The sequence below is a fragment of the Myotis yumanensis genome, unplaced genomic scaffold (assembly GCF_028538775.1).
Source record: "Myotis yumanensis isolate MYYU_CA2020_CCGP unplaced genomic scaffold, mMyoYum1.0.hap1 SCAF_3, whole genome shotgun sequence".
In the NCBI taxonomy this organism is placed as follows: domain Eukaryota; kingdom Metazoa; phylum Chordata; class Mammalia; order Chiroptera; family Vespertilionidae; genus Myotis; species Myotis yumanensis.
The window spans coordinates 189,591,781-189,617,185 of NW_027223754.1; the positions used below are offsets into that span (position 1 = coordinate 189,591,781).

Sequence of the window (25,405 nt, forward strand, 5' to 3'; positions counted from 1 at the left end):
AGGAGCATGCTAAGTGAAAGAGGTCAGACACAAAAGGCCACATATGATTATGTTTATATGAAATAACTAGAATAGGCAATCCATAGATGTAGAAAGCAGATTAGTGATTATTATGGGATAGGAGAACAGGAGATGGGGAGTGATTACTAACTTATGGGGGGTTCTTTTTGGGGTGATGAAAGTGTTCTGGAATTAGTGGTGTTGGTTGTACAACTATGTGACTATACCAAGAACCATTGAACTGTACACTATAAAAGGGTGAGAGGTACCTCAAAATCGAGATCTCAGCCACCTCCTGGAACCTTCTTTGCCTATATATATAGTAAACTGACTCCATAATGACCACTGAGGTGAGAAAGAGAGAGACAGAGAGAGAGAGAGAGGTTACCTCCTGCAGGCACCCAGACCAGGCCAGGGCTGGGGATCAAATCACAACCGAGGTACATGTCCTTAACTGAGGTATGCACCCTTAATGTTCTCTGGGATGCCTCTCTCTGACACAATGGGCAGGTGTTTTCATTAACTGCATCACAGACCAATTGTCACAAATTACCCCACACTGTACATGTTGAAGCTACCCGGTTTCTGAAGACAACAGTTTGCAATGACAGCTTACAAAAGTAAACTCTTGCTATTTATTTTCTTATCACACCTTTGGCAGATAAAGCACACAAGAAGGGAAACTTCTCTGGAAAATCTCAGTCCACATGGTCTCAAAAACAAAAACTGAAATCCATACTAGTGGGACTGTGTCTTTAGTAATCTATGTACGTCACATTAGGAGACTGGGTAGGCAGAACCCAGTCTATATCAATCGGTAATTCCCTAGTTATTTTAATTACTGTAATAAAATAATGTATAGCAGTTATAACTACTATAAATTATCTATTAAATGTTAGGCATGTACTATGTACTATACCTATATTATCTTTCTTCCTCACAACAATCCTATAAGGAAAATATCATTCTCCTAGTAGCGATGTGGAATTGAGGATTCAGAGATCACAAAATGTGCCCAGGGTCACACAGCTAGCACTAGCAGTGAGACCAGAATTTAAACCCAGGCCTCCTCACCGAATCTTTGCCTATCTTTTCTACAGTGCTCATTAATTCAAATGTCAATTCATTTCACTGAAATACATACCATGTTGAGCAATGTGTTCAATACGTTTTCAAAATCCTTAATAGATGAATTTAAATGGCAACTTTCAGTTTTCAAGTGCAGTGAAAGAAGACTTTTGTTTTTAATTTAACCACCAATATTTAATTTCTTAATAACAAAAACAACAAATTACCAGACAAATTATAAAAACAAAACCTGAGAGGAGATTAAAGGGACAAACTACCTATTAGCAGATCAACTTGAATGACATTTTCACTGGCAAAGTCTGTTGGCACACTTTGTACTCTGACATTTCACTTGTACAAGCATTTCATGATTCTTGACTTCACGAAGGGGGCTTTGAACATAGAACTTTAGAGCGGCAAGGGTCCTGAGGGAGCATTTGATCCCACCCCTCTCACTTTACCAGACTAACTCCAAAGTGGTTAAGTATTTGCCTAAGTCTACACAGCTGGTGCTGCCAGAGCCAGGGCTGGACTCCGCATCTCCTGAGTCCAAGGGCCACCACACGACATTCCTGTCAACTACCCCATGCACTAAGTTGGCCAGTGACATTTCCTTTCCTGTAGTTAGTTCTATCCTGTCGGATGAATGATATCTGTGTGTGAAAACTGTGGTCTAAAACAATGTTTTTCAATACACCATTTCTGGACATAAGGAAAACAAAATATCTACTACAGATTAATGTCAAAGTCAAACGATAAGGTCAAAACAAACACACATCTCCATATCCATCAGGAACAGAACCTGCTCAGGTGGACCTAGATCTGCAACCAGGAAGCTATCGGTCAAAACTGCGCGCAGTTTCTGCTTCCCCTGGAATGACATAAGCCTTCTCCAGCTCCTTGTTAGTTTGCCATTTCCTGTTGCTCAACGGCAAACAATGGGCAGACTGTCGCCAGTGTTTTCATTAATTACAACAGGGCTGAATGGTATGGGTTACCACATAGTGGACATTTTGAAGTGATCCTGTTTCCTTTGTTCAAACAATGTGTCTGTCTCAGCAAAGGAACAAATGTTACTTAGGTCTTCAAGAGAACCAAGAGCTACCAGGACCTCGGGAATCTGAATTGCATCACTTCGTCCCAATTATTATTTCATGACTTGCCCAACTTCCCCTTATGCCTTCTTACCCTTGGCAGTGATGTCTAGGCAAGGAGGTGGGAAAGAAATCTCAAAATCTTTAAGCAGTTCCCAAAGCTAAATATGTTAGGCAGATTCCCCTCTCCCTTGAACCCCCCCCTCCCCCCGCCCACCACCACCCCTCCCCACCCCCGAAAAGGGCTAGGGAGGGACACTGAAAGGCAGAACATCAGGAAAAGAAAAAGATCAGGGTAGACGGAAGGCTGGCTGGAGGGCAGAAATCCCTCTCCCCGCTCCCCCTTGGGAGAGCTTTGCCTGGACTCTATGAAGACATTAGTCCAGGGCACTCTGACACCTCAGATCTTCTGCCTCCTTGACAAGTCGCCGTTCTGCTTTCTCTCTAATTACAGACCCCCTCTCTCTGCCTTCCTTGCAGAGTGGGACTGGGGAGGTATGACGCCCCTTGGCACAGGTCTGCTCCCTGGCTCCCCTGACTACCCCTCTCCGTCCACCTCCATGACTACCATAGTCCTCAGAGATCCTTTCACAACATACACTGTGAAACCAGGAAGGAAATATGATAAAGGGATATTGGGTCCGGGAAAGTTAGCATTAGGTACAAACATGGAGAGAAGCTGGCAAGTAAAAACCCTTGCATGAAGAATCGAAGAGAAAGAAAAAGAATGCAGTAGGAAGCACTTGGAGTCTCCAGTGTGGGTTTTAGGTCTGGGTTGAGTCCCAGCTCCACTATTTAACAACTGTGTCACCTTGAATGGTTGCCCTTTTGGGTCCCTGAACCTTGGTTTCTCTATCTGTCATACACAGATGATAATGTATGTAACATGTCCATTCCAGACCTGGCACATGGTAAACATGTAAAAAATGACGGCTGCATTATTACTACTACCACTTCTACTTCCTTAGGAGATGTGTGTAGAAGCCATGCTGGCAGATGGAGTGGGTGGATGAAGAAGAAAACCTGGGAGCCACATCAGTGACCTGGACTCCCCTTCCCAATGCCAGGATCCAAGGGAAACAAAAGTAAGTCTGTATGACCTCAATGACCCATTCAATAGTTTAAGCCTGAGCTGAGGTGATTAAACAGTGTAAAACCGGCTTAATTATGTGCTCTACAGTTCCCTTACTTAGGCACCCCAATATCCATGAACACAACCCCTTTTTTGACTCAGAGGAAGGAACAGGCCTTGTATGTGGTGTGGAGATCAATATTTTACAGCTGAAATCCTCTAACTTATGCTTAAAGAACAAACAGGTGACGCCGACTATGAGGAGGAGATGATGATGATGATGACGATGACACCAAGATACTATGTTGGTATCCTGTATCTCACTTGACAGAGAGTCTGTGCTCCTAAACCCTGTGCCAGATGACCTATCCTGACATGGGAGAGCCTGACCTCTGGAATCCAAAGGCTCCTATTGTCACCCACGCAGAGAGCTGACGCTCGTCATCACTACACAAACTCACCCAGCAAACATTTCCTGAGCACTGGGGGAGAAATGAGGCAGGAGACCCCTTTTTTTTCTAATTTATTGAATTTAGAGGAAGAGGAATAGAAAGGGGGGAGGGGGAAGAGGGAGAGGGAGAGGGAGAGAGAGAGAGACTAATTTGTCATTCCACTTATTTATGCATTCATTGGCTGCCTCTTGTATGTGCCCTGACCGCAGATTGAACCCTTGGTGCACAGGAACGATGCTCTAACCAACAGCTACACGGCCAAGGCCAGGAGATGCCTTCTGAAACCAATGGGAACGATAGGCTGCTGGCTATACTGATGGGAGTACAGGATTCATCAGGCAGAGATGAAGAGCAGGTTCTAGCAGCAGGCAGCATAGTAGAAGGCATGGGCAGGAGTGGAGACCAAAAAGCAGTGTGACTTCAGTGGATCTGGAGGACTACAACTTTGATTATTAGAAGACTAGAGGCCCAGTGCACGAATTCGTGCACGGGTGAGGTTCCTGGGCCTGGCCGGGATCAGGGCCAGCTGGCCGGGGTTGGTGATGGTGGTGGTGGTGGTGGTGGACAGACCATGGGAGGTTGGCTGCCCGTGGGAGGTTGGCTGTGGGAGCGCATTAACCAACAGGGGGCAGCTCCTGTGTTGAGCATATGCCCCCTGGTGGTAAGTGCACGTCATAGCAACCAACTGACCAGTCGTTCGGTCGACCAGTAGTAAGGGTAGCTTAGGCTTTTATATATATAGCTTCTACTTTGTCCCCTCTTTCTGGCCCCTTCCAACAACTGGATGCTATGAGCATTGTGGTCTTTGGGTACGGCAGAACCACAGAAGGGAGGATCCTGGAATCCTGAATTCAAAGGAGGAGAGTCACCTAGTAACCAGAAGCACCCACCTTGAATATGAGCAAGAAATAAACTTATGTTGTATTTGAGCCATTACACATCTCTGAGTCTAATTATAGATGCAGTATAGCCTACCCCACCTAATACAACTCTCATAACCTTTACTTTTTCTAATAAAAGAAAGTTTATATTGAAATAATTGCAGGATATATTAAATTGTTCACTTAACAAACATTTATTAAATGTTCCTATGTGCCAGGCATTGTCCTCAGCACTGCAAGCAATGCTCAGATTTGCTAAAATTCCTTGTTTTTCTTCCCTGAAAGAGATACAGGACAGGGAATATCTTTCCCCAGCCCTATTTCTGATTCTATAACCCATGTGCCCTTAATACTGCTTACTAGCTGGCTTATGGATACCAGTTACTCTGCCATTGCTCACAAGAGAGGCGGCTACATGGAGCTTCTTACACTGCCCACTGTGGCAGACTGAAAACAAGCTGGGGTGGGAGAGGATCAGGGGCTCTAGCTCCTGGCACCTGCAGCCAGGAAAGCTGGCAGCGCCAGCTGTCTAGGGGCATGTCTAGGGCAGGCGAACTGGGGGGAAATAGGGCTGCTGTTCACACATACTCATGTGTCAGTATCCAGAATCTGAATGGAGTTAAATCTCAGAGCAGTCAAATAACTAGGCTTTGCTCATACCTCGCCAAAAAACACAAGCCTACATTTCCAGAAGGCGAGTAATAAACTTGGTTGGGCCCTCCTCCAGGATCTCTGCCTTTTGGCGGGGCAGTGCTGCTTTGACGGAAGTGTGGGGCCAGGCGGAAGGAAGTAGTGTATGGCAGACCTACGGCCAGAAGCAGCCCAATCCCCACCTCTACTTCCTGCCACCCAAGGCACCAGTTGTATTTCTTACCAAGAAGAAAGGTTGCCCAAAGGACAAAGCGGGGTGGGAAGCACTATAATTACATTGTAAGGTCTCAACCTGAATTTTACACCAAAGTCACTTGTAAGATAGAAAGGGAACCCACAACTGTCTTGAAATGCCTTGCCCTCAGTATTTCAGCAAAAAGAAGCCCAGTATCTCAATGCTCTTATCAAAATTTATAGTTTTAATTAAACACTTCCAATCCATTTTATAATCTGAGGTCAAACATGCAGTAACCAATGCCAGAATATGTTTAAAAGCAGCAACAGAAATCTAATAATGTTGTCATTTAAAGGAGATTCACAGTTTAAGGTGATAGGCAAAGAGTTTCGCCCTGGCTGGTGTGGACCATTGTCCCGTATATGGAAAAGTCTCAGGTTCCATCCCCTGTCCAGGTGAGTACAGGAGGCAATCAGTGTATCTCTCTCACATCAATGTTTCTCTCCCCGCCCCCTCCTCTCTCTAAAAATCAGGAAAAAACATATCCTTGGGTGAGAATAAATAAATAAGTACATAGTAACAGCCTCACCTAACCAATGGTTCACAAAACCCGGCTTTTACCCGAAGGAGGTCGGAATGAAAGCTAATACCAGTTCAGACACCGATTCTCTGCAACACTGTGAGCAGTGGGTTAACCTTGATCAATCTCTCCCCGTCTCATGGGAGGAGGCATGGCACAGAAAGTCAGGTCAGACACTTGGAAGATGGCTCCAGCTAATTCTTAAGTATTACTGTATTGTCAACAGAAAGAATCCCTGCCTAGCTCTGTGTACTGACTCCTGAAAGGGCAGCCCACCCCTTCAAACACCAGTTGAATGCCTACTACATGAAAAGGAATAACTGAAAATAAAGTGAAAGGTCCCAAAGAAGTAGACATTTGTATAGTAAAGCAGAAAAGAGCCCTGGAATCAGGGAGACTCAACTAATATCATCTTAATCATTACCTAAGAGAACAACCTTGGGCAAGTCCCAAATAAACTCAAGGGCCTTGGTTTTCTTTACTTGTGCAATGAAAGAACTAAATTAGAGAAACTCTAGGGTCTCTTTATAACTGTATGGGATCACATGACTTTGTAAGGAATGCAACTCTTACCTGTTCATCTGAACCGCCCTTCAATGCTTCATATTAGTTTATGCTAAAATAGCCTGCTTTATCAACACACATAAGAATGACAAACACGGAGACTATCAGAATCATATCATGAATTTAGTTTCAAGGCCTTTAGGCAAGCACATAATAACTGTAACAAAATAGCTCTAGTGGCTTTATCTTAGTTAAAAGGCATTCTAATTTATTTACACATTGATAGCTACTAGAGCGAGACAGAACCTCGATCTAGGTCAGTGACAAGAACGGCTCCAAATGCCTCAACGTGTCTTCCTGGGGCTGTGGATCTGCCACAGCCTTCCCTCCAGCCTCCCCGGCCCCGGGGAAAAGCACCCACATTAGGAGGACACATGCTTCCTTACCTTTCATTTAACCCAAATTTCAATGACAGATGTGACCTAGAACTGAAAGTGTCTGCCTGTCAACTCGAATCCTTAAGTAGAAATGACGGGCTCATAAAAAATCACCTAAATGATAAGAGATATACCCACAGCCTAGAGGCCAAGGACTAATCATGTGTGGTCATCTAGTCACACATTTCTTGTGACCCATGTTCCCTAGGCACCAGTTTGCTACTCACAAAGTAGAATGAACAGTTAAATTTACTACAAAAATTCCAAAAATTGCATATATATGGCATGAAGGGAACCATGCAGGGATTCCAGGAAACCAGAATGAGCTAACTATTAAGTTCTTTATCACACTTGATTATTGAGGGTATTGCTTAAAATGAGCCACTATTTAGGCTGCTGCTGTATCAAGAAACTTCATATGGGCCAATTCATGGCAATAAGGTTAGGCTTTTCTCTTTAAGTCATTTATTTATATTTAAAACAAATCATAAGAGCTAACACTCCAGTATTTACTACATGGCAGACATGGTCCTCGGTACTTAACATAGGGAAACTTGTTTAATTCTCACAAAAACCTTACTGACGTGGATACTATTCTTATCCCCATATAACAGGTAAGGGAACTGAGGTTTAGAATGATTAAGTAACTTGGCTAAGGTCACAGAGCTAGTTAGAGGTAGTGCCAGGACTTGAACCTGGGCAAGGAGGCTCTGGAGTTTACACTTGGAACCACTACGCTAACTCACCCAAGGATACAAGGTAGAGGTTTTCCCCTCAGCTGAGCCTCCGTGGTTCCCAGTGCTCACAGCTGTACTACTCCCCAGTGGTCACTCCCAACACGTGCCCTCCCCTCTTCTTCAGAGAGAATACACAGGCTCCTCAGGTGTGACTGATCTGTACCAGGTATCCTCTTTTTATAAACCTACCTACAGCCTTCCTTTTCTCTCAAAATAAAGAACCCCATGGCTCTAAATCCTATCCTCTCTTGTCCCCTCAGGGATCTTGCTGTATGAATCCCTTTTATCTTTCATCTTTTATCTCTTCTGTCTCTCCCCCCTTAATCTGTAAACATGTTCAAGTATACCACCTACAAAAAATAAAAATAACACAAAAAGCTCCTTTAATCTTCATCCACTTTTAATTCCATAATTCTGGCCACGGTCTCACTCTGTGACCCTGGTTAAATTGCTTACTTTCTCTAACAGGCTTGAATTTCTGCATCTAAATAATGATGGCACTGGACCAGAAGGTCTCCAAGTTCCTTCCGACTCCAACATTCTGTGGTTCTTAATGTAGAGAAGCTTTCTTGGACCAAGTTTAGTTTCTTTACTGGCCCCCTAAAGCCCCAAAGTTAGTTTTCTTCTGAGACTGTCAAGCTGTTTCCCAGTCAGCAATGCTCTGCTCTTTCTCTCCATTCATTTCCCGAATCCTGGTTTTCCTTTAAGACCCAGCTTGAACCTCACCTGTTTGTGGATTGCCTGATCTTTAACTCTTAGAGAACTCCAATCATAAACCATAACTGAGTACTCTCCATCGACAGTGCCTTATCCTTCATATTACTGTTCCCTCACCTAGGCAGTGCTCAGTGAGCAGGGGCTAGGTCACATTTCTCTGTAACCCCTAAAGGACCTCACATTAAGTAGGTCTGCAATAGCTGCTCAGCAGTGCGAGCTGGCTGACTGAGGGGCCATCCTGCAGCCATTAAGAAAACTAGTGGTCAGTGTCTATTACAAGAGTTCCTGATTGTGAAGGAAGACCATCTCTATCTTCCACTTCTCTTGCATACACACATTTATAAAACACTAGAGGCCCGGTGCACAAAAATTGTGCACTTGGGGGGGGGGGGCGGTCCCTCAGCCCAGCCTGCACCCTCTTGCAGTCTGGGAGCCCTTAGGGGATGTCTGGCTGATGGGGAGTGGGCTGAAGCCATCAGTTGGACATCCTTGGTGCTGCCACGGGGGCGGGAGATGTTCCCACCACTGCTGCTGCACTCGCCAGCCATGAGCCCAGCTCAGGGCTTCTGGCTGAGCAGTGCTCCCCTGTGGGAGTGCACTGACCAACAGGGGGCAGCTCCTGCGTTGAGTGTCTGCCCTGTGGTGGTCAGTGCACATCACAGCGACCAGTCATTCTGCCGTTCAGTCGATTTGCATATTAGCCTTTTGTTATATAGGATAGAACAAACTTGCTTAATTAGAACTGCTTTCTGATGTAGCTAAAGTTTTTCCAGCCCAGTGAAGCACCCCAACTTCTCTTTCAGGTAATTGTCAGAAACACAGCAGTAAATATCAACACGAAGCAGATTATTACTGTAGATCATGCAGGGAGAACAAAGGGTAAAATATTTAACTGCAGCAGTGTTTGACTATATTCAGAAAACCTGAAGTCATTTTCAAGGTCCACCATTTCTTTCTTCTTTTCAGTCGGTCAAGTTTCTAAACTTTCTAAATCTCCATTTTCCAGCTAATGAAAAGAAAATAGGATTCTACCAAGTCTCCTATCTACCTACTCCAGGACTTCTGAGGATCAAATGAGATGAGACATGGGAAAATGCTTCACAGACATTTGGTTAAAGTGTAAAATGTTTGCACCTGGCTATAAAGCAAGTCATGTTCCTGGGCTGAAGAAACTCCAAGGAGGCTAGTCATCGCTAGGGAGAGGAAGCTGGACATTGATATGTGAGGTCATTACCCGGCGCCCACAGCCACCATTTTGGGCTGGGCTGGGCTGAGCTGTGGGCCGCATTTTGTGCCATGGGGTCTTGGCAGTGGCGGCTGCAATTTGGTGGGCTGTCACTCCAAGGTGGTGTTGGGGCCTATGTCCCACTTGGGGGAAGCCGAGTGTTGCTTTGTCGGCACCAGGTCCATGGTGCTGTTTCTTTGTAAATGGCCAGTGCGAGTCACAGCGTCTGCCCCCTGGTGGTCAGTGCATGTCATAGCGACCGGTCAGACTCAGAGGGACACTTAGCATATTAACTTTTTATATATATAGATTTGTCATTCAAGAGCATCATCCACATTTAGCAACAGGAAAGCTTAGCTAACTCCTTGATTTTCTCTTATTTGAATCAGACTAGAACATAGCCATGTTTCCCTTTGACCCAAACTTAAGTGATCACAAGCCCTGTAACTTTATAGGCCTCTGGGTAATGTGGGCTCCACACTTCCACTAATACACATGCTCCATGCTTATTAAGTTCCCTCACTTTACAACACACAGAGCATTATGTTACTTCCTCACTCTGGCAACCAAATTTCCAGGAAACATCTGGAATAATATCTGAGAGTTGGTATTTGATCAAAACTACATCCTCAACTTTATTCATTTGGAAATGACTAATTTCAATCCTTAGGTATGAACTGAGCACAGATGGATGTGTGTTTCAGGAGTTTGCCAGCACTTTCCAACAGAGACAACAAATCATCAATGAGAACTCTGAACAGTGCCCACCTCCTCCGCTCTAGGAGAACTATGGAGGTACTGCACAGCACTGTGAGTACTGTTCTGGGTTTTCCAACAATCCTGGGTAACTACTGATGACTCAAAGTGAACTCCATAGTTCCTCAAACAGAATTAGCTCAGCTTAATTGTTTTAAATGAACACTGGTTCTCAACATTGGTTACGGATTCTAGAGTACTTTCTATTTATTTATTTAAATTTTTAAAAAATATGTTTTTATTTATTTTAGAGAGACAGGATGGAAAAGGGAGAGAGATAAAACATTGATGAGAGAGAAACATCGATCAGCTGCATCCCGCATGCCCCCTACTGGTGCATGAGATGATGCCCAACCAATTGAGAAACACCAGCCAGGTGTTTTTTCAAAAAATTGTTTATTGATTTTTTCTATTTTTAGAGAGAGGGAGAGGGGAGAAGGAGAAAAAGAGAGAGAGAAAAAAAGAAAGAAAGAGAGAGAAACATTGATTTGTTATTCCACTGATTTATAAATTCATTGGTTGCATCTTGTATGTGCCCTAACCAGGGATTGAACCCACAACTTTGGTGTATCAGGACGATGCTCCAATCAACTGAGCTACTAGGCCAGGGCCTCTATAGCACTTTCATAAACACCAGTGCTCAGCTTCCTCCCTTCCCCATGTACCACTACTTAAAGATTTCAATCTAACTGGTTTAGAGTGAGACTTATGCATCAGTATTTTCTTAAAAAGCAGCTCAGCTATACTGAGTGAAGGTATTATTTTAAATATATTAGGTATGATAATAGCATTGTGGTTGTGTTTTTTAAAAGGAGTTCTTCATTGGTGGAAAAACTGGTGAAATTCAAATAAGGCCTTTGTTTAGTTAATAGTATTGTAGCAGTGTTAATTTCCTGGTTTTGATCATTGTATTTAGGATTCTATAAGATGCTCACTTTAGAGCAGCGGTTCTCAACCTGTGGGTCGCAGCCCCTTTGGCGGTCAAACGACCCTTTCACAGGGGTCGCCTAAGACCATCCTGCATATCAGATATTTACATTACGATTCATAACAGTAGCAACATTACAGTTATGAAGTAGCAACGAAAATAATTTTATGGTTGGGTTACAACATGAGGAACTGTATTTAAAGGGCCAGAAGGTTGAGAACCACTGCTTTAGAGGAAGCTGTGTGAGGGGTATACAGGAACTCTCTGAACTATAGTTGTGACTTTTCTCTAAGTCTAAAATTGATTCAGATTAAAAGGTTTTTAAAAAAGAGTCCTTTACTTTTAAAGATACATAACTTAAACATTTATGAATGAAATGATATGCTTGAGATTTACTGCAAAATAGACCAGTTGAGGAGGTGACAGGGAGTGGGTAGGGTATGGGTGGAACAGGAGTGTTGACAAGTTCATGCCTGTAGTAGGTGGGCACTGAGTACATGATGGTTCACAGTATTTATCTACTTCAGGGTGTGTGTAAAACTTTCCATCATATATACTGAAGGGAAAAATTCCCAGGTGATTCTGACACATATTCGGGGCCAAGAAACACTGTTCCGAGTCTTGAAAATGTATAATGAGAAGCTCTGTTTGTACTACCAGCTACAAACTACTTTACCCAACTCTTTAAAAATGAGCTGTCAATCTTTCTTACTACACTTTCCTAAACTACAGAATGACAGATATGGATTAGAGGATCTTTCAAAAAGAAAACAAGAAGCATTAAAAGTTGTATTTTTCTAAAGTCGTCTCTCTGAAAGTTAATGTCACAGTTAATTTCTAAGACAATAGTAAAAAATGGTAAAGTCTTTCTTATGTGTACAAGAGCATTTCCAAAGAAGTTTCTTTAAAAATGCTACTTCTATAAGATGTTAATAGATGTTACCTAATATAAGGGTTCTGAGATTTAAAAAAAAAAAGTTTGAATAGTGCTGGTTTATTGTAAGATTCCTAAGAACTTTTAGCAAGAGAATATGCATTGTGACTTTCCAAGGTGGTGATGGAATATGCAAAAAATTTGATCTTCCTTACATGAATTAGTGCTATAGAACTTATTTTGGAAAACAGTCCTGTAGATCAGTGATCTCCAATTCCCAGGTAATGGAGAATGGCTGCAGAATCACTTGGTAAACTTATTAAAGTAATGATTCACAAACCATAACCTAGACTATTACGGGGACAAGAGAACTCAGTATTAAAACAAACAAAAACCCAAGTGATTCTAATGCAGTCATGTTTGGGATTGGAAGCTATCCTATCTAATAAAAGAGTAATATACAAATTAACCATCACTTTGCAATAAAGATGGCAGCGCCCACAGCCAATAAGGAGGGAATATGCAAATTGACATGACAAAGATGGTGGCGCCGGCCGGAACCATGGAGCCGGCCAGAGAGCAGGCAGGAAGACTTGGCTTCCTGGTAAGCTGGCAGGAGAGCGGGAGGGAAGGCTTGGCGTCCTGGGTCACCCCAGTGACCAAGGAATGGGGCTAGGGGCAATCAGGCCAGGAGGGGAGGGCAGTTGGGGGTGATCAGGCCAGCAGGGGGGGCCAGTTGGGGACAAGCAGGCCAGCAGGGGGGGGCAGTTGGGGGTGAGCAGGCCAGCAAGAGGGGCAGTTTGGGGCAAGCATGCCAGCAGGGGGGGCAGTTGGGGAAAAGCAGGCCGTGGGGGGGGGGGCGGCAGTTTGGGGCAAGCATGCCGGCAGGGGGGTCAGTAGGGGGTGAGCAGGCCAGCAGTCAGACATCCCCCAAGGGGCCCCAGATTGGAGAGGGTGCAGGCCAAGCTGAGGGATGACATTCCTGCCCCCGCCCCATGCACAAATTTCGTGCACCAGGCCACTAGTGTACATCATAATGTAGTAAAATAGTTGATACCATTTGAAAGGCCACATCAATACCAATCAATATGAAAGGTCATATTTCATAGTCTACCAAGTAAAAGACTTCCATGAGAGAAGCATATATGCATACATTTTATGAAAGATAGGCGCTAAAATGCTGGAAGTGGTGGCAAATTTAAATCTATCAATATAACTGACGACTGTTATTTCAAGGATGTACTATGTTCATTCCCAATAAATAATTAATTTGCTGTGATTCACAACCTTTTACTTGTGTGTTACTGCATGTCAATCTTCTTCTCTGCCTGAGTCAATGACCAGAACTATTTTGTTAAACAACAGGGGGTGCCATTTACATAAGTGGTTTCTCCAAGATAGAGCTCTTGACATTTTCTTTTCTTTATATGACATACTTTAAGGTGTCAGGAATATAAACCCCTTCTTGAGTGAAAACTTTGGAAAATATATTTACTTATACCTTGGTGCACCCAGAGCTGTGCCATGCAATGGCCTGGTCAATGACACTTTTCAGTGCTTAAAAGAAGTACCTGCTTACTGTTATTAATAATTACTTAACTTCCTACCATTCTCTTTAGTTATCTTGTTTCTTTCCTTACAAAACGCTGTGGGCTAATTGCTTCCATTCAATAAGAATCACTGACCTTTTCATGTGTTAACACAGTGAAAAATATAATTTTTAAGGAGATGTCAAGACACCTGCTCTCAAAGAACTGATATCCTATTTGAAAATAAAATACAAAATACATATAGGAAATTAGTATGGCAGGACTTTACACATACTATTACGAGCTAACTCTTACTTTAAATAAGTCAGTCAGAGGAGGACAAATAACATATGATTCCACTTACAAGTGGAATCTAAATAACAAAAGTAAATGAACAAACAAAATAAAAACAGGCTCATAGATGCATAGAACAGACTGATGGTTGCCAGAGGGGAGAGGAGTTGGGGGACTGGGTGAAAAGGGTGAAGAAATTAAGAAGCACAGATTGGAAGTTGTAAAGTACAGCATAGGGAATATACTCAATAATATTGTAATAACTATGTAGGGTGCCAGGTGGGTACTGGAAATATCAGGGGGAACTCTATAGAGAGTATATGATTGACTAACCACTAAGCTGTACACCTAAAACTGATACAAAATAACATGGAATGTAAACTGTAGTTGAAAAATAAAATTTAAAAAAGAGTTAACACTTAACTGAGCAATTTAATTTTTACTCAACCCTTGGGGTAGGTTACTACTTATTAGCCCCATTTTTCAGATGAGGAAAACTGAGACCAGGAGAAGTTAAGTAACTTGCCCAAGCAATTTAAGTGGTGAACCAGGATTCAAACTCCATATTGGTCTAGCTCCATGGACCACTCTTTTTCACCACCACATTTTACTGTTAGGAAAGACAATCCCACAAAGCAATGAGGACAAATGTCAAAACTCAGAAAAATGACTACTTCCTATAAAGCTGGGCTCACTAGCTCTACTGCCCAGTAGAAAAGGACTCACGAGTCACAGGGAATCACAATAAGTCAGCAATGTTATTTTCCCACAATACTTACCTCTTTGATTCGCTTAACCAAAGCATTCTGATCAAAAGCAACAGCCTCTGCACACTGATGGAGGTGATCCTGATATCGGAGGCAGAGCTGCAACACCTGCTGAGAATCCAATTTCTCCAATTTGGTATTTGTTGGGGAAGTCTGGCCACTCAATAGCCCTTCAAAGCAGAAAAAAAGAATGAAGTCAAATGAAATGAAAATTACTATTAATAAACTTGTGAATAAAGTAGCTTAATAATAAGTTTACTAAAGACTGGGCAAGAGACCTAAATTTAATCTTGCATCTTTTGTTATATGCTAATGACAATCACAGCAACTATCATTTATGGAGCATCTACTATGTGCCAAGCACTGGCCAAGGGCTTCCTGTGCATTATTATATACTCTTAATCACCATGGAAAGCAAGGTATTATTAGCCCCAATTTACAGATGAGGAATCCAAGACACAGAGAGGTTAAGTAACTTCCCTAAAGTCACAGAGCTAGTAAGTGGTTTCTCTAAGACAGAACTCCTGACCTTATGACACTACTTCAAAGTATCAGGAATATAAATCCCTTCTTGACTGAAAACTTTGGAAGATGTATTTACTTAATTCCTTTTAATAATTCTAATCGTTGTCTGAGAAACTGAAAAAAAAAAGAAATAAAATGGATACGGAAGTTGTTAGGAGGAGATGTAAAATGAAAAAATTTAAAAAGTGAACAGAGTATCAGCTGACACAATCATAAACTTCATTCTTCACATTTTCTTCCAACAAAAGTTTAGTTGTCTAACTACTAAATTCTCTTACATTTGCATAGGACAGTCTATTTTCAAAGCTTTTCATATAGAATTATCTCACTTTTCTTTAAGGTATATAGAACAGGGCAATTATTAGCATTTATAGAAGAAGAAATCAATAAAAGAGGCTAAATGACTTGCATATGATCACACAGCAAAATCCTGACTAGAACGCAAGTCCACCAACTTCTGGCCAAATGCATTCTGGTAATCACACACTTTTTGGTGTTAGGACCCCATTACCGTCTCAAAAATTACTGAGGACCCCAAAGAGCTGTGGTTTATGTAGTTTATATCAATATTCACCAATTAAAAATTAAGCTGAGAAAATTCTTTAATATTTATTAAATCATTTAAAAATAACAATAACTTCATTGAATGTTAACAAGAAACATATTTTAAGAAAAAAGAATTCTATTTTCCAAAACAAAAAAGTGAGAAAAGTGGCACTTATTTATATTTTTCTACGTCTTTTTAATGTCTGGCTTAATAGAATACAGTTGGAGTTTTGTATCCACTTCTATGTTCAATTTGTTGCTCATTCACATCACGTCACCTCTGGAAAACTCTATTGCACACTTGTAAGAGAATGAGAGTAATTAGCAAATATCTAAATATTACTGTGAAAACTCCCCAGGAGGGTCCTGGGGACCTCAGGGATTCCCCCCACCACACTCTGAGAAGCACTATGCTAGATCAGGGTCTGCCTCATATCAGAGCCAATGAAACAGCAAGAGGTACACCAAAATAAACATGACAACAGGGTACATGCTGGGCATGATGAGGGTGGACCTACCCATAGCAAAAGTCATCTTGGGAACCCTTCCCCATTCCTGCACCCAACCACCAATGTCAAGCCCTCACTGGTTCTGAGGTATGGGAGCCCAAGCCCAAGTGATCCTTCCCCACAGACAGGCTGTAAGATGAGCTACCCAGTTGGGTAGTCCCAGAGAATCCTTGGAAGTGCCAGTCACTGTTCTCAGATCTTCATCTGGCCTGACCGAGCAGAGCACAGAATTGAACCTGAGGCACTGCCTCGCTCCCCAACACTCCACTGCCAGCACTAGGTCCCTCAGCTGTTCCACTGCTGATCCTAACACCAAGAGCCCAGTTACTCCAGTGGACCTGCCTCTACATAGCAGTTTTTGGTGAAGCTGGTAGTTGCAAAAATGGGAATTTATTTTTTAATTGTACAGGATTTTGTGTATTTATTTACCCAGTCTCCCCCCAAAGGTAACATCTTGGAAAACTACAATACAATATCACAACCAGGATATTGACAATGATACAATGATACAATCTACTGATCTTATTCAGATGTCTCCATTTTACTTACACTCATTTGTGTATGTGTGTGTGCATGTGTGGACGCACCGGGGAATTTAGTTCTATACAGTTTTTTCACATGTAGGGTCATGTGTCCTCCATCACCGACAAATAATGAGCCATTCCATCACACAAGGGTTTCTTGTGTTGGTTCTTATACCACATCCACCTCTCTCTCATCCTTGCTAGGGGAGCATCCTTAGCCCTAGCAAACACTAATCTGTTCACTATTTCTAAAACTTTGCCATTTGAAAAATGTTTTATACATGGACTAATACAATATGTAACCTTTGGGGACTGACTTTTTTTCACCTAACAAAATGCATTAGAGATTCATCCACGTTGTCACATATTGTTGGTAGCTTGTTCCTTTCTATTTCTGAGTAGTACTCCATGGCATGTATGTACCAGAGCTTGTTTAACCATTCACCCACTGAAGGACACTGGAGTTGTTTCCAGTTTGGGGCTGTTAAAAAAAACTGCTATAAACAGTTTTGTATAGGTTTATGTGTAAACATAAGTTTTTGTATCTCTGGTATGAATGCCCAAGAGAGCAATTTCTGCGTTGAATGGTAACTGCATGTTTAGTTTTACAAGAAACTGCCAGTTTTCTAGAGTGCCTCTAATCAAGAAGATGGATTTTTTTTTTTTCAGAACACTGAAATCTCCTAACATAAATATCAATTATCTCCTACTAGAGGCCTGGTGCACAAAATTTGTGCACTGGGGGTTGTCCCTCAGCCCATCCTGTGCTCTCGCAGTCCGGGACCCCTCACTCCTTACCACCCACCTGCTCGCTGCTCCTTAGCGCTACCACAGAGGCAGGAGAGGCTCCCGCCATCGCCACTGGGCTCGCCAGCCATGAGCCGGGCTTCTGGCTGAGCAGCGCTCCCCCTGTGGGAGTTCACTGACCACCAGAGGGCAGCTCCTGCACTGAGCGTCTGCCTCCTGGTGGTCAATGCACATCATAGCAACTGGTCGTTCTGCCATAATGGTCACTTAGGCTTTTATTATATAGATAAGTGACAAATAACACAGTCCCAGAAACAGACTTGGAGGGAAGACACCAAAAGCTTTTTGCTGTCAATCCAAGACTGAAGTAGGAAAAGAGTGAGTATGCACCATGGAAAGAGGAATGATTTTGTGCCATTAGTAGCAGGCCAGGACAATGCAGAGGCCATAAGGGAAACAATGATAAATTCAACAATATAAAAATCAAGATTCCCCATGGCAAAAACAGGTTTAAAAGTACACAAAAATACCTGGGAAGAATATTTGCAACTCAATCACAAATGGTAAATTCCTCTTATATATAGAGCTCCTAGAATTGGCAAGCAAAAAATCAGCCAAAAACAGATAGAAAAAAGACATGAAAAGACACTTCACAGAAAAGGATATACCAATGCTTCAACTATAAGAAAAGTTGCATAACCTTACTCATCATAAGAAAAGTAGAAATTAAAACTTTATTGCTAGCCCATTTTTCACCCACTAAATTGGTAAAAATCCAAAAGTATGATAAAAACTCTGTAGGTGGAACTATGAGGAAATAGGCATTGTTGATTCATGTGTAAGTCATTAACACCTCTATTGAGGGCAACTTGGCATGGATATCAAAATTACAAATGCATAAAGCCTTTGATAGAATAATTTCACTACTAGGAATTTACATGTACATTAGCATGTGTGTTAAATGATGTGAGATATATACATAAGATTATTCATTGCAACAGTGATTATAATAGCAAAATATGAACAAACACCTCAATGTCCATCAGTGGGGAGTTTGTTAATTAAACCATGATGCAGCCATTAGTAAGAATATATGATCACAGAAAAGAATGAGGAAGCTCTGTATGTATTCATATAGAAAAATCTCCAAAAGATATTAATAAAAGAAAGGTATTTAGGATAATGTATAGAGCATGCTACCATTGTGTAAAAGGGGAGGGACAATAAAATAAAAATATATACTCATAATTGCTTATCCTATCTAATAAACAGGAATATGCTAATTGACCCTCACGCCATCACAAAACATGGCGACGCCCAGTCCCCTCAGCCCCGCCACGTGCCTACCTCTGGAGTCCCCCAGTCCCCTCAGCCCCCCAGCAACCAAGGGCAGGCCTGAGGCACAGGCAAGCCTCAGATGGTGGCTGCCCAGCCGCCCAGGGCTGCCCGAGGTTCAGGTAACCAGGGCTGGCTGAGGCTTGCGCTGCCGGCAGTGGCAGCAGCAGAGGAATGATGGGTGCATCGCCTTCCCCTGATCGCCGGGTCGCCTCCCGCCCCTGAGGGCTCCCAAACTGTGAGAGGGGGCAGGCCAGGCTGAGGGACCCCCGCTCCAGTGCATGAATTTTCATGCTCCAGGCCTCTAGTATTTACATAAAGAAACTCAAATGACAAGAATTAGACAGTTGGAAAACAGGGATCTGGAGAGAGACATTCATATAAATGTATTTCCCTTTCAAATATTTTTAAACATTCATTTTAACAAAACACGGCAAGGTCTTTCCCATCTATTAATAATGTCTTCTTGGGCAACTTTCCCTTCTTCCCTCACTCAATTATCCCCAACTCTGTAAGTCAAAACCAGTTCATATCTTCCAAGGTTTATATGTATGAGTACACCTTAAAACAGTTATCTTCTCCAAGACACTTAAAAGTCTCATAACAAACTGTGAGCTGGTAGAACAGGGACCATGTTTTACTTACTTTTTATCTCTTGTGTCTAACATATAGCATCTGGTACATAAAAGGTTCTCAGATTCGGTTAACCAGTTAACTGCCACAATATTTTGAATTTAATTTAAAAAGGTCCACCGCTTGCATCTATAGACGCTTATGGCGTACAAATGGTTACGAGGATGCAGTTCTAATGCTGGAATTCCAGGAACGAGTGAGTTGAGGAAGACTTTAGGAGGAAAAAAGGCTTTTCAGGGTCTCTACTCTGTATTCTCCACATAGACGTAAGAGTGAGGCCTGGTCTCAGAGTGAAACTGCTCTTCCCAAGTGAGTGAGGAACTAGCCAGTGCTTGAGATTACTCTTGGGAGCCTGTACTGCAAAATGGGAGGAGAAAAGCTACAGGGACAGACCAAGCTTCCAGGGGGCTGAAGCAGAGGACCCAGAACCCAGCTTTAGCTGCCAAAACAAAACCCTTACTCTTCCTCTTTAAAAAAAAATACGAGAGGATGGTGGATTTTAAGAAAGCTGCCAAGTCTAGAAGGCACACTAAGGTGATCAAGTTAAGTTGCCCAGTGATCGATGCTTCTTCTCATATCAATTTCCTCTTCCTCTCTCCCCCCCTTCCTCTTTCTCTAAAAATAAGACAAAAAGAAAAAGAAAAAAAATCAATAAAAACATTTCTTCGGTTGAGGATTTAAAAAAATTTTTTAAAGACTTTATCATGTCTACTTCATCTTTTTCTATTTTTTCTTTTCCTGAGCCCATTAAAAATTATAGACATCATGAATTTTACTCCTAACACACTATTCCTCCATATATTTATGGTTAGTCTTCCATGTTAAATAAAAGTTTCTAAATCATGTCTTCCTTACTGTGCTAGGGAACAGGGCCATTACCCTCCATTTTCTAATTTTTCTTTAGCTTAAGACAGTGATGTACACAAAGTAGATGTTTATTGAGTTAAAAACCTGATTTAATAGATTCCATATATTAAGAGTTGGGTTTGCAAATGGTGAAAAGTGGAGACATTTCAAGACCCTGTTGAAACCACTTTGTTTGTACAGGAATAGAGAGTGGGTTCCAGGGAAGGGTGAGGACCAAGACCGACTATTACACAGATCAGCAAACTGCCGTGTGCACCTACCTCAAAGTGTTGAGGGGAAAAAATCATCAGGGTTAGAAAGTTGGAAAATATTTTGCTGAACAATCTTTTTCTTTCTGAAATGTCAGGTAGGGGAAAAATGTTTTTCTGAAATAAAGTCAAAAGCCATATGGGTATTAACCTGGGTTTTTACCCAACTGAATTCCTTGACTTTTAGAGGCTTAGTCACTTACAGGACTAGAAATGAGTATTATGAGTAGTGGGGCCCATATGAGAAACAGTATTTCCTACCACACAATACAGAAAGCAGAATCTATGTAACTTTGTGAAGGTATAATTAAGCAACAGATTATGAGAAAAGAAAATCCCCCTAAAACTAATAAGGGATTTTAAAATACATATCTATCTTTGATTTCAGAGAAGAAGGGGGAGGGAGAGAAAGATAGAAACATCAATGATGAGAGAGAACCACTGATCAGCTGCCTCCTGCATGCCCCCGACTGGGAATCGAACTCAAAACCCGGGCATGTGTCCTGACCGGGAATGGAATCGTGACCTCCTGGTTCATAGGTTCATGAGCAACCACTGGGCCATACTGGCCAGACTAATAAGGGATTTTTGACTCAATTGTTCATGGTATATTTCAAAGATTTTTTTAAAAAGCACAGAAACCTGTGTTAAATCTAGTTCTCAAAGGCATTCCTTCCACTTACCTTAAAGAAAGGGGAAAGTCTAAAACCATCTGCTCAACGTGGGCAGGATCTTATGATATGTGTTAGTGCTCAATTCCTTTGGGGCATTTAGAAAGGGGTGCCCTCCATGACTGGTGCCCTTAGGGACTTGTATCTCTATTCAGTCACATGAGAGGAGCAACAATCTCACCCACGAGAAGGAGCCACTCAGAATGGCTATCATTATTGTTTTGGTTAAACTATTTGGGAGAAGAAACTGCAAGTAGAGGCAAGCTCAATATAACATGCCAACCCACCAAATGTTTTGTGTGGTTAAAAACAATGCTCCCAGGATCTCCCTCCTAACAGTTTCCTAAAACCACCAGAGGGCCTGGCCGATGTAGCTCAGCAGTTGAGTGTTGACCCATGAACCAGGAGATTGGGCTTTGATTCCTGGTCAAGGTACATGACCAGGTTTCAGGTTCAATCCCAAGTGCGGGGCATGCAGGAGGCAGCTGATCAATGATTCTCTTTCATCAGTGATGTTTCTCTCTCTCCCTTTCCCTTCTTCTCTCTGAAATCAATAAAAGCATATTTTAAAATAAATAAAACCACCAGAGGGCCAAAAAAGAACTGTCTCATTGATGCTACAGACTGAATGCCTGTGCTTCCCTCCAAAATGTTGAAAATGGCATGGTATGAGGAGATAGGTTTTTTGTTGTTGTTTTTTTTGGGGGGCGGGGGGGAGGAGTGATTAAGTTTGAGGGTAGAATTAGTAATACTCTAAAAGAAACCCCAAAGCACTCACTTGTCCCTTCTAGCATGTGGGGACACAGCAAAAAGAAGGCTGTCTATGAATCAGGAAGCAGCCCTCACCAGACACCGAACCAGCTACCACCTTGATCTTGAACTTCCCAGCCTCCAGGACTGTGAGAAACAAATTTCTGTTGTTTATGAGGCACCCGGTCTACGGTACTTTGTTATAGAAACCTGAACAGACTAAGACAGGGAGAATGGGAAAAGCTGAATTTGGCCTCATTATTTATTAGCTGTATGAATTTGGACCGTGAACCTTATATCTCTGAGCCTCAATTTTCTCATATGTAAAACTTGTACAATGAAAACTCTAAAACACTGCTGAAAGAAATTGAAGACAAATAAATGGAAATACAACTCATGTTTCATGAACTGGAAGACAATTCTCTCAAGATATCAATACTACCCAAAGTGATCTACATATTCAATGCAACTCCTGTCAAAATTCTAATGACTTTTTTTGTTGCAGAAATAGAAAAACCCATTCTAATATTCATATGGAATCTCAAAAGACTCCCAATAATCAAAACAATCTTTAAAAAGACCAAAGATGAAAGATTCAGACTTCCTGATTTCAAAACTTACTACAAAGCTACAGTAATCAAAAGACTGTAGTACTGGCATAAAGAAAGACATATAGATCAATATTACTAATTCCACCCTCATAGAATAGAAATAAATAATAAATAAATCCTCACATATATAGTCAAAAGATTTCCTATAAGGGACCATTCAATGGTAGAAAGGATAGTCTTTCAATAACTGGTGCTAAGAAAACTGGACATCCACATGCAAAAGAATGAATGAAAATGAACTCGAAATGTACCAAAGGCCTAAAACTATAAATCTGTTAGAAGAAAACATAGGGCAAAAGCTTCTAGACAAAGGAAGGAAGGTTGTTTGGAGCACCAAAGGATCCTTCCCTTTTTAAAAGAATTTGCTTTAAAACTTAAAGTGTTCTTTCAAAAATTGGTATGTAACACATGATTCTACTTAAAGTAGTTTGAAGTATACACAAGTTCTCAGAAATGCAGACTTTTGCAAGGCACAGCGAGACTGACTATAAAAGAGGGAAGGGTACCTTTATAGAGTCAACAGCAATCACATTGGGGAGCTGATTTTTTTTTTCAGAAAGATGAATCACAGTTTCACTTTAATTGAAAACAAAAGACACACTAAGAAAACGATGGAACAAAAAAGAAATCTGAAATATTAATGCCATGACTTTCTTGTTCAATGGGGTCACCCTTCATATAGGTGCTAACTCCTGCCTTCCTTAAAGGATTACATACTCTACACTCAAAAAACACAGGATTGTTTACACTGGAAAAAACACCTTGATCAGGTGAAAGTTCTCAATGATTGGTAGCTTAAAATGCTAAGGCAATACCATTAATTTATAACAGCTAATCTGTAAGAACAAGATCAATTTTAGAGAAAAACCACATTATTTTTCCACACGTGATGTCTACTAATAAGGAAAACAACCTTATTTTCTATTCAGATTATATATAATCAACAGGAAATATAAAATGTGTCTTCTATACAGAGAGTTAAGACCCAAGGATTTGGCAATAAAGCCAAGTGTCATATACGAGAGCCTAGCTGCCTATTATACCAAGAAGCTGAAGAACCAAAAACCATTTTTCCCACCTGCACTGCAGCTAGTATATAAGCACAAGGCAGAAGTTCCAATCTATACACCAACCCAGACTCTAAACAGGGAGCAATGTTGCAAAATAGGGACTTCCCACAATGACATTCTCTGGCGATAGCACTTTCCAGAAAAACAATGTTTCTGAGGCAGTGATAGAAGCAGAACCAGTAGCAATGTCCAGTCTCCACTCCCAGGTGGCACTGTTTGTGGTGCAAGGCATGTCAAGTTCTTGGTCATGGCAGCAGTAGTGACCTCAGTGGATCAGGTCTGTGGCATAATTTTGGCCATTATGCTTGGGTAGGTAGCCCAAAACCTGATTCTAGAGCTCTTCAATAACACTTCACTTCAATGTCTCTACCAGTAAAAGAGGGGTAATACTATATACCTTGAAAGTAGCTAAGAGGATTAGATAAAATGATAAACAGCTTGGGGAAAAGTAGGTTTACAGTTGTGAGTACACAAAACACATTTATTATTATTTATTAATTATTGTATAATTTTCCATATGAACAACTATAAACCTACTTTTGCCTCATGTTGTATGCTAAGGCCTTTTATAAACAACTAGAGGCCCAGGGCACGAAATTCATGCCCCGGGGGTAGGGGAGGGTATCCCTCAGGCTGGCCTGCACCCTCTCGAAATCTGGGACCGCTGGCTCCTAACCACTTGCCTGCCTGCCTGCCTGATCGCCCCTAACCACCTATGCCTTGGCCCCCGCTGCCACGGCTTCCTCAGGAAGGGCATCTGGAATGATGTTCAGAAGGTTGTTCGGCTGTCCGGTCTAATTAGCATATTATGCTTTTATTATCATAGATAAGCTACATGTTATTATAATTTAGTAGAATTTAACTGCTGTCAGTCACTGTATAAAGCATTTATTTTTCATTTCATGAGTAAGAGAAACAATAGCTACATTAATAATGGCACTTGTTTAGCCAAGCACAGTGCTAAGCTTATTATATATTTTACCTATTTCTTAGGATGACCTTAGGAAGCATTTTCTTATCCCCTATACTTAGTAACTAAAGTAATACAGTAACAATAATAATCATGACAACAAAATAGTAATGGAAATAAGTGCTAGTATTAATAAAAAGAAAAATACTATAAATTAATGATTTTTGGTAACAGAAATATTACTATAATTGAAGGAGATAATACAGTAGCCCAAACATGAGAGCTCTGGAATTGCCAATTCTTAAAATTCTATGGTGTATAATTTGGCAACTTTCTTGAGAAATTAATTTACAATACAACTTTCCTCTTAATTTATGCTTAAGATATTTTTGCTTATTTGAGATTTGGTTTAGAATCTCAATGTTTTCAATAGCAACATAGCTCATTTATAACTAAATCTTACTCTTTATGGGCTGTATGTCTGAAGCACACTTGGTTAAAAGTTCATTTATAAGATTTACGGAACATCGTTTTTGTGTACTATTTTTGACATTCTTCTCTCTCTGCAGTTACCTGGTAAGGTCCTTGAGGAAAGAAATCATGTATTTTTATCTCTGAAAGACCCAAGGCACATAGTGCCTCATGAGCATATACAAAGTAGATCTCCACAGACATCTGCTATTTCATATACTGAGGAATGCTTGTATTTGAATAGAGT

At 41.4% G+C, this 25,405-nt stretch overlaps 1 protein-coding gene across 2 annotated transcripts in view; it reads right to left on the reverse strand.

Moving 5' to 3' along the window:
* The window catches only part of BORCS5 (BLOC-1 related complex subunit 5), a 72,640-nt gene that overhangs the window by 7,287 nt on the left and 39,948 nt on the right, over nt 1–25,405 (reverse strand). For both annotated transcript variants that reach the window (XM_070407842.1, XM_070407841.1), the window contains exon 3: nt 14,754–14,911. In XM_070407842.1, the coding sequence (XP_070263943.1) occupies nt 14,754–14,911 (158 nt within the window). The remainder of the gene's footprint in view (nt 1–14,753; nt 14,912–25,405) is intronic.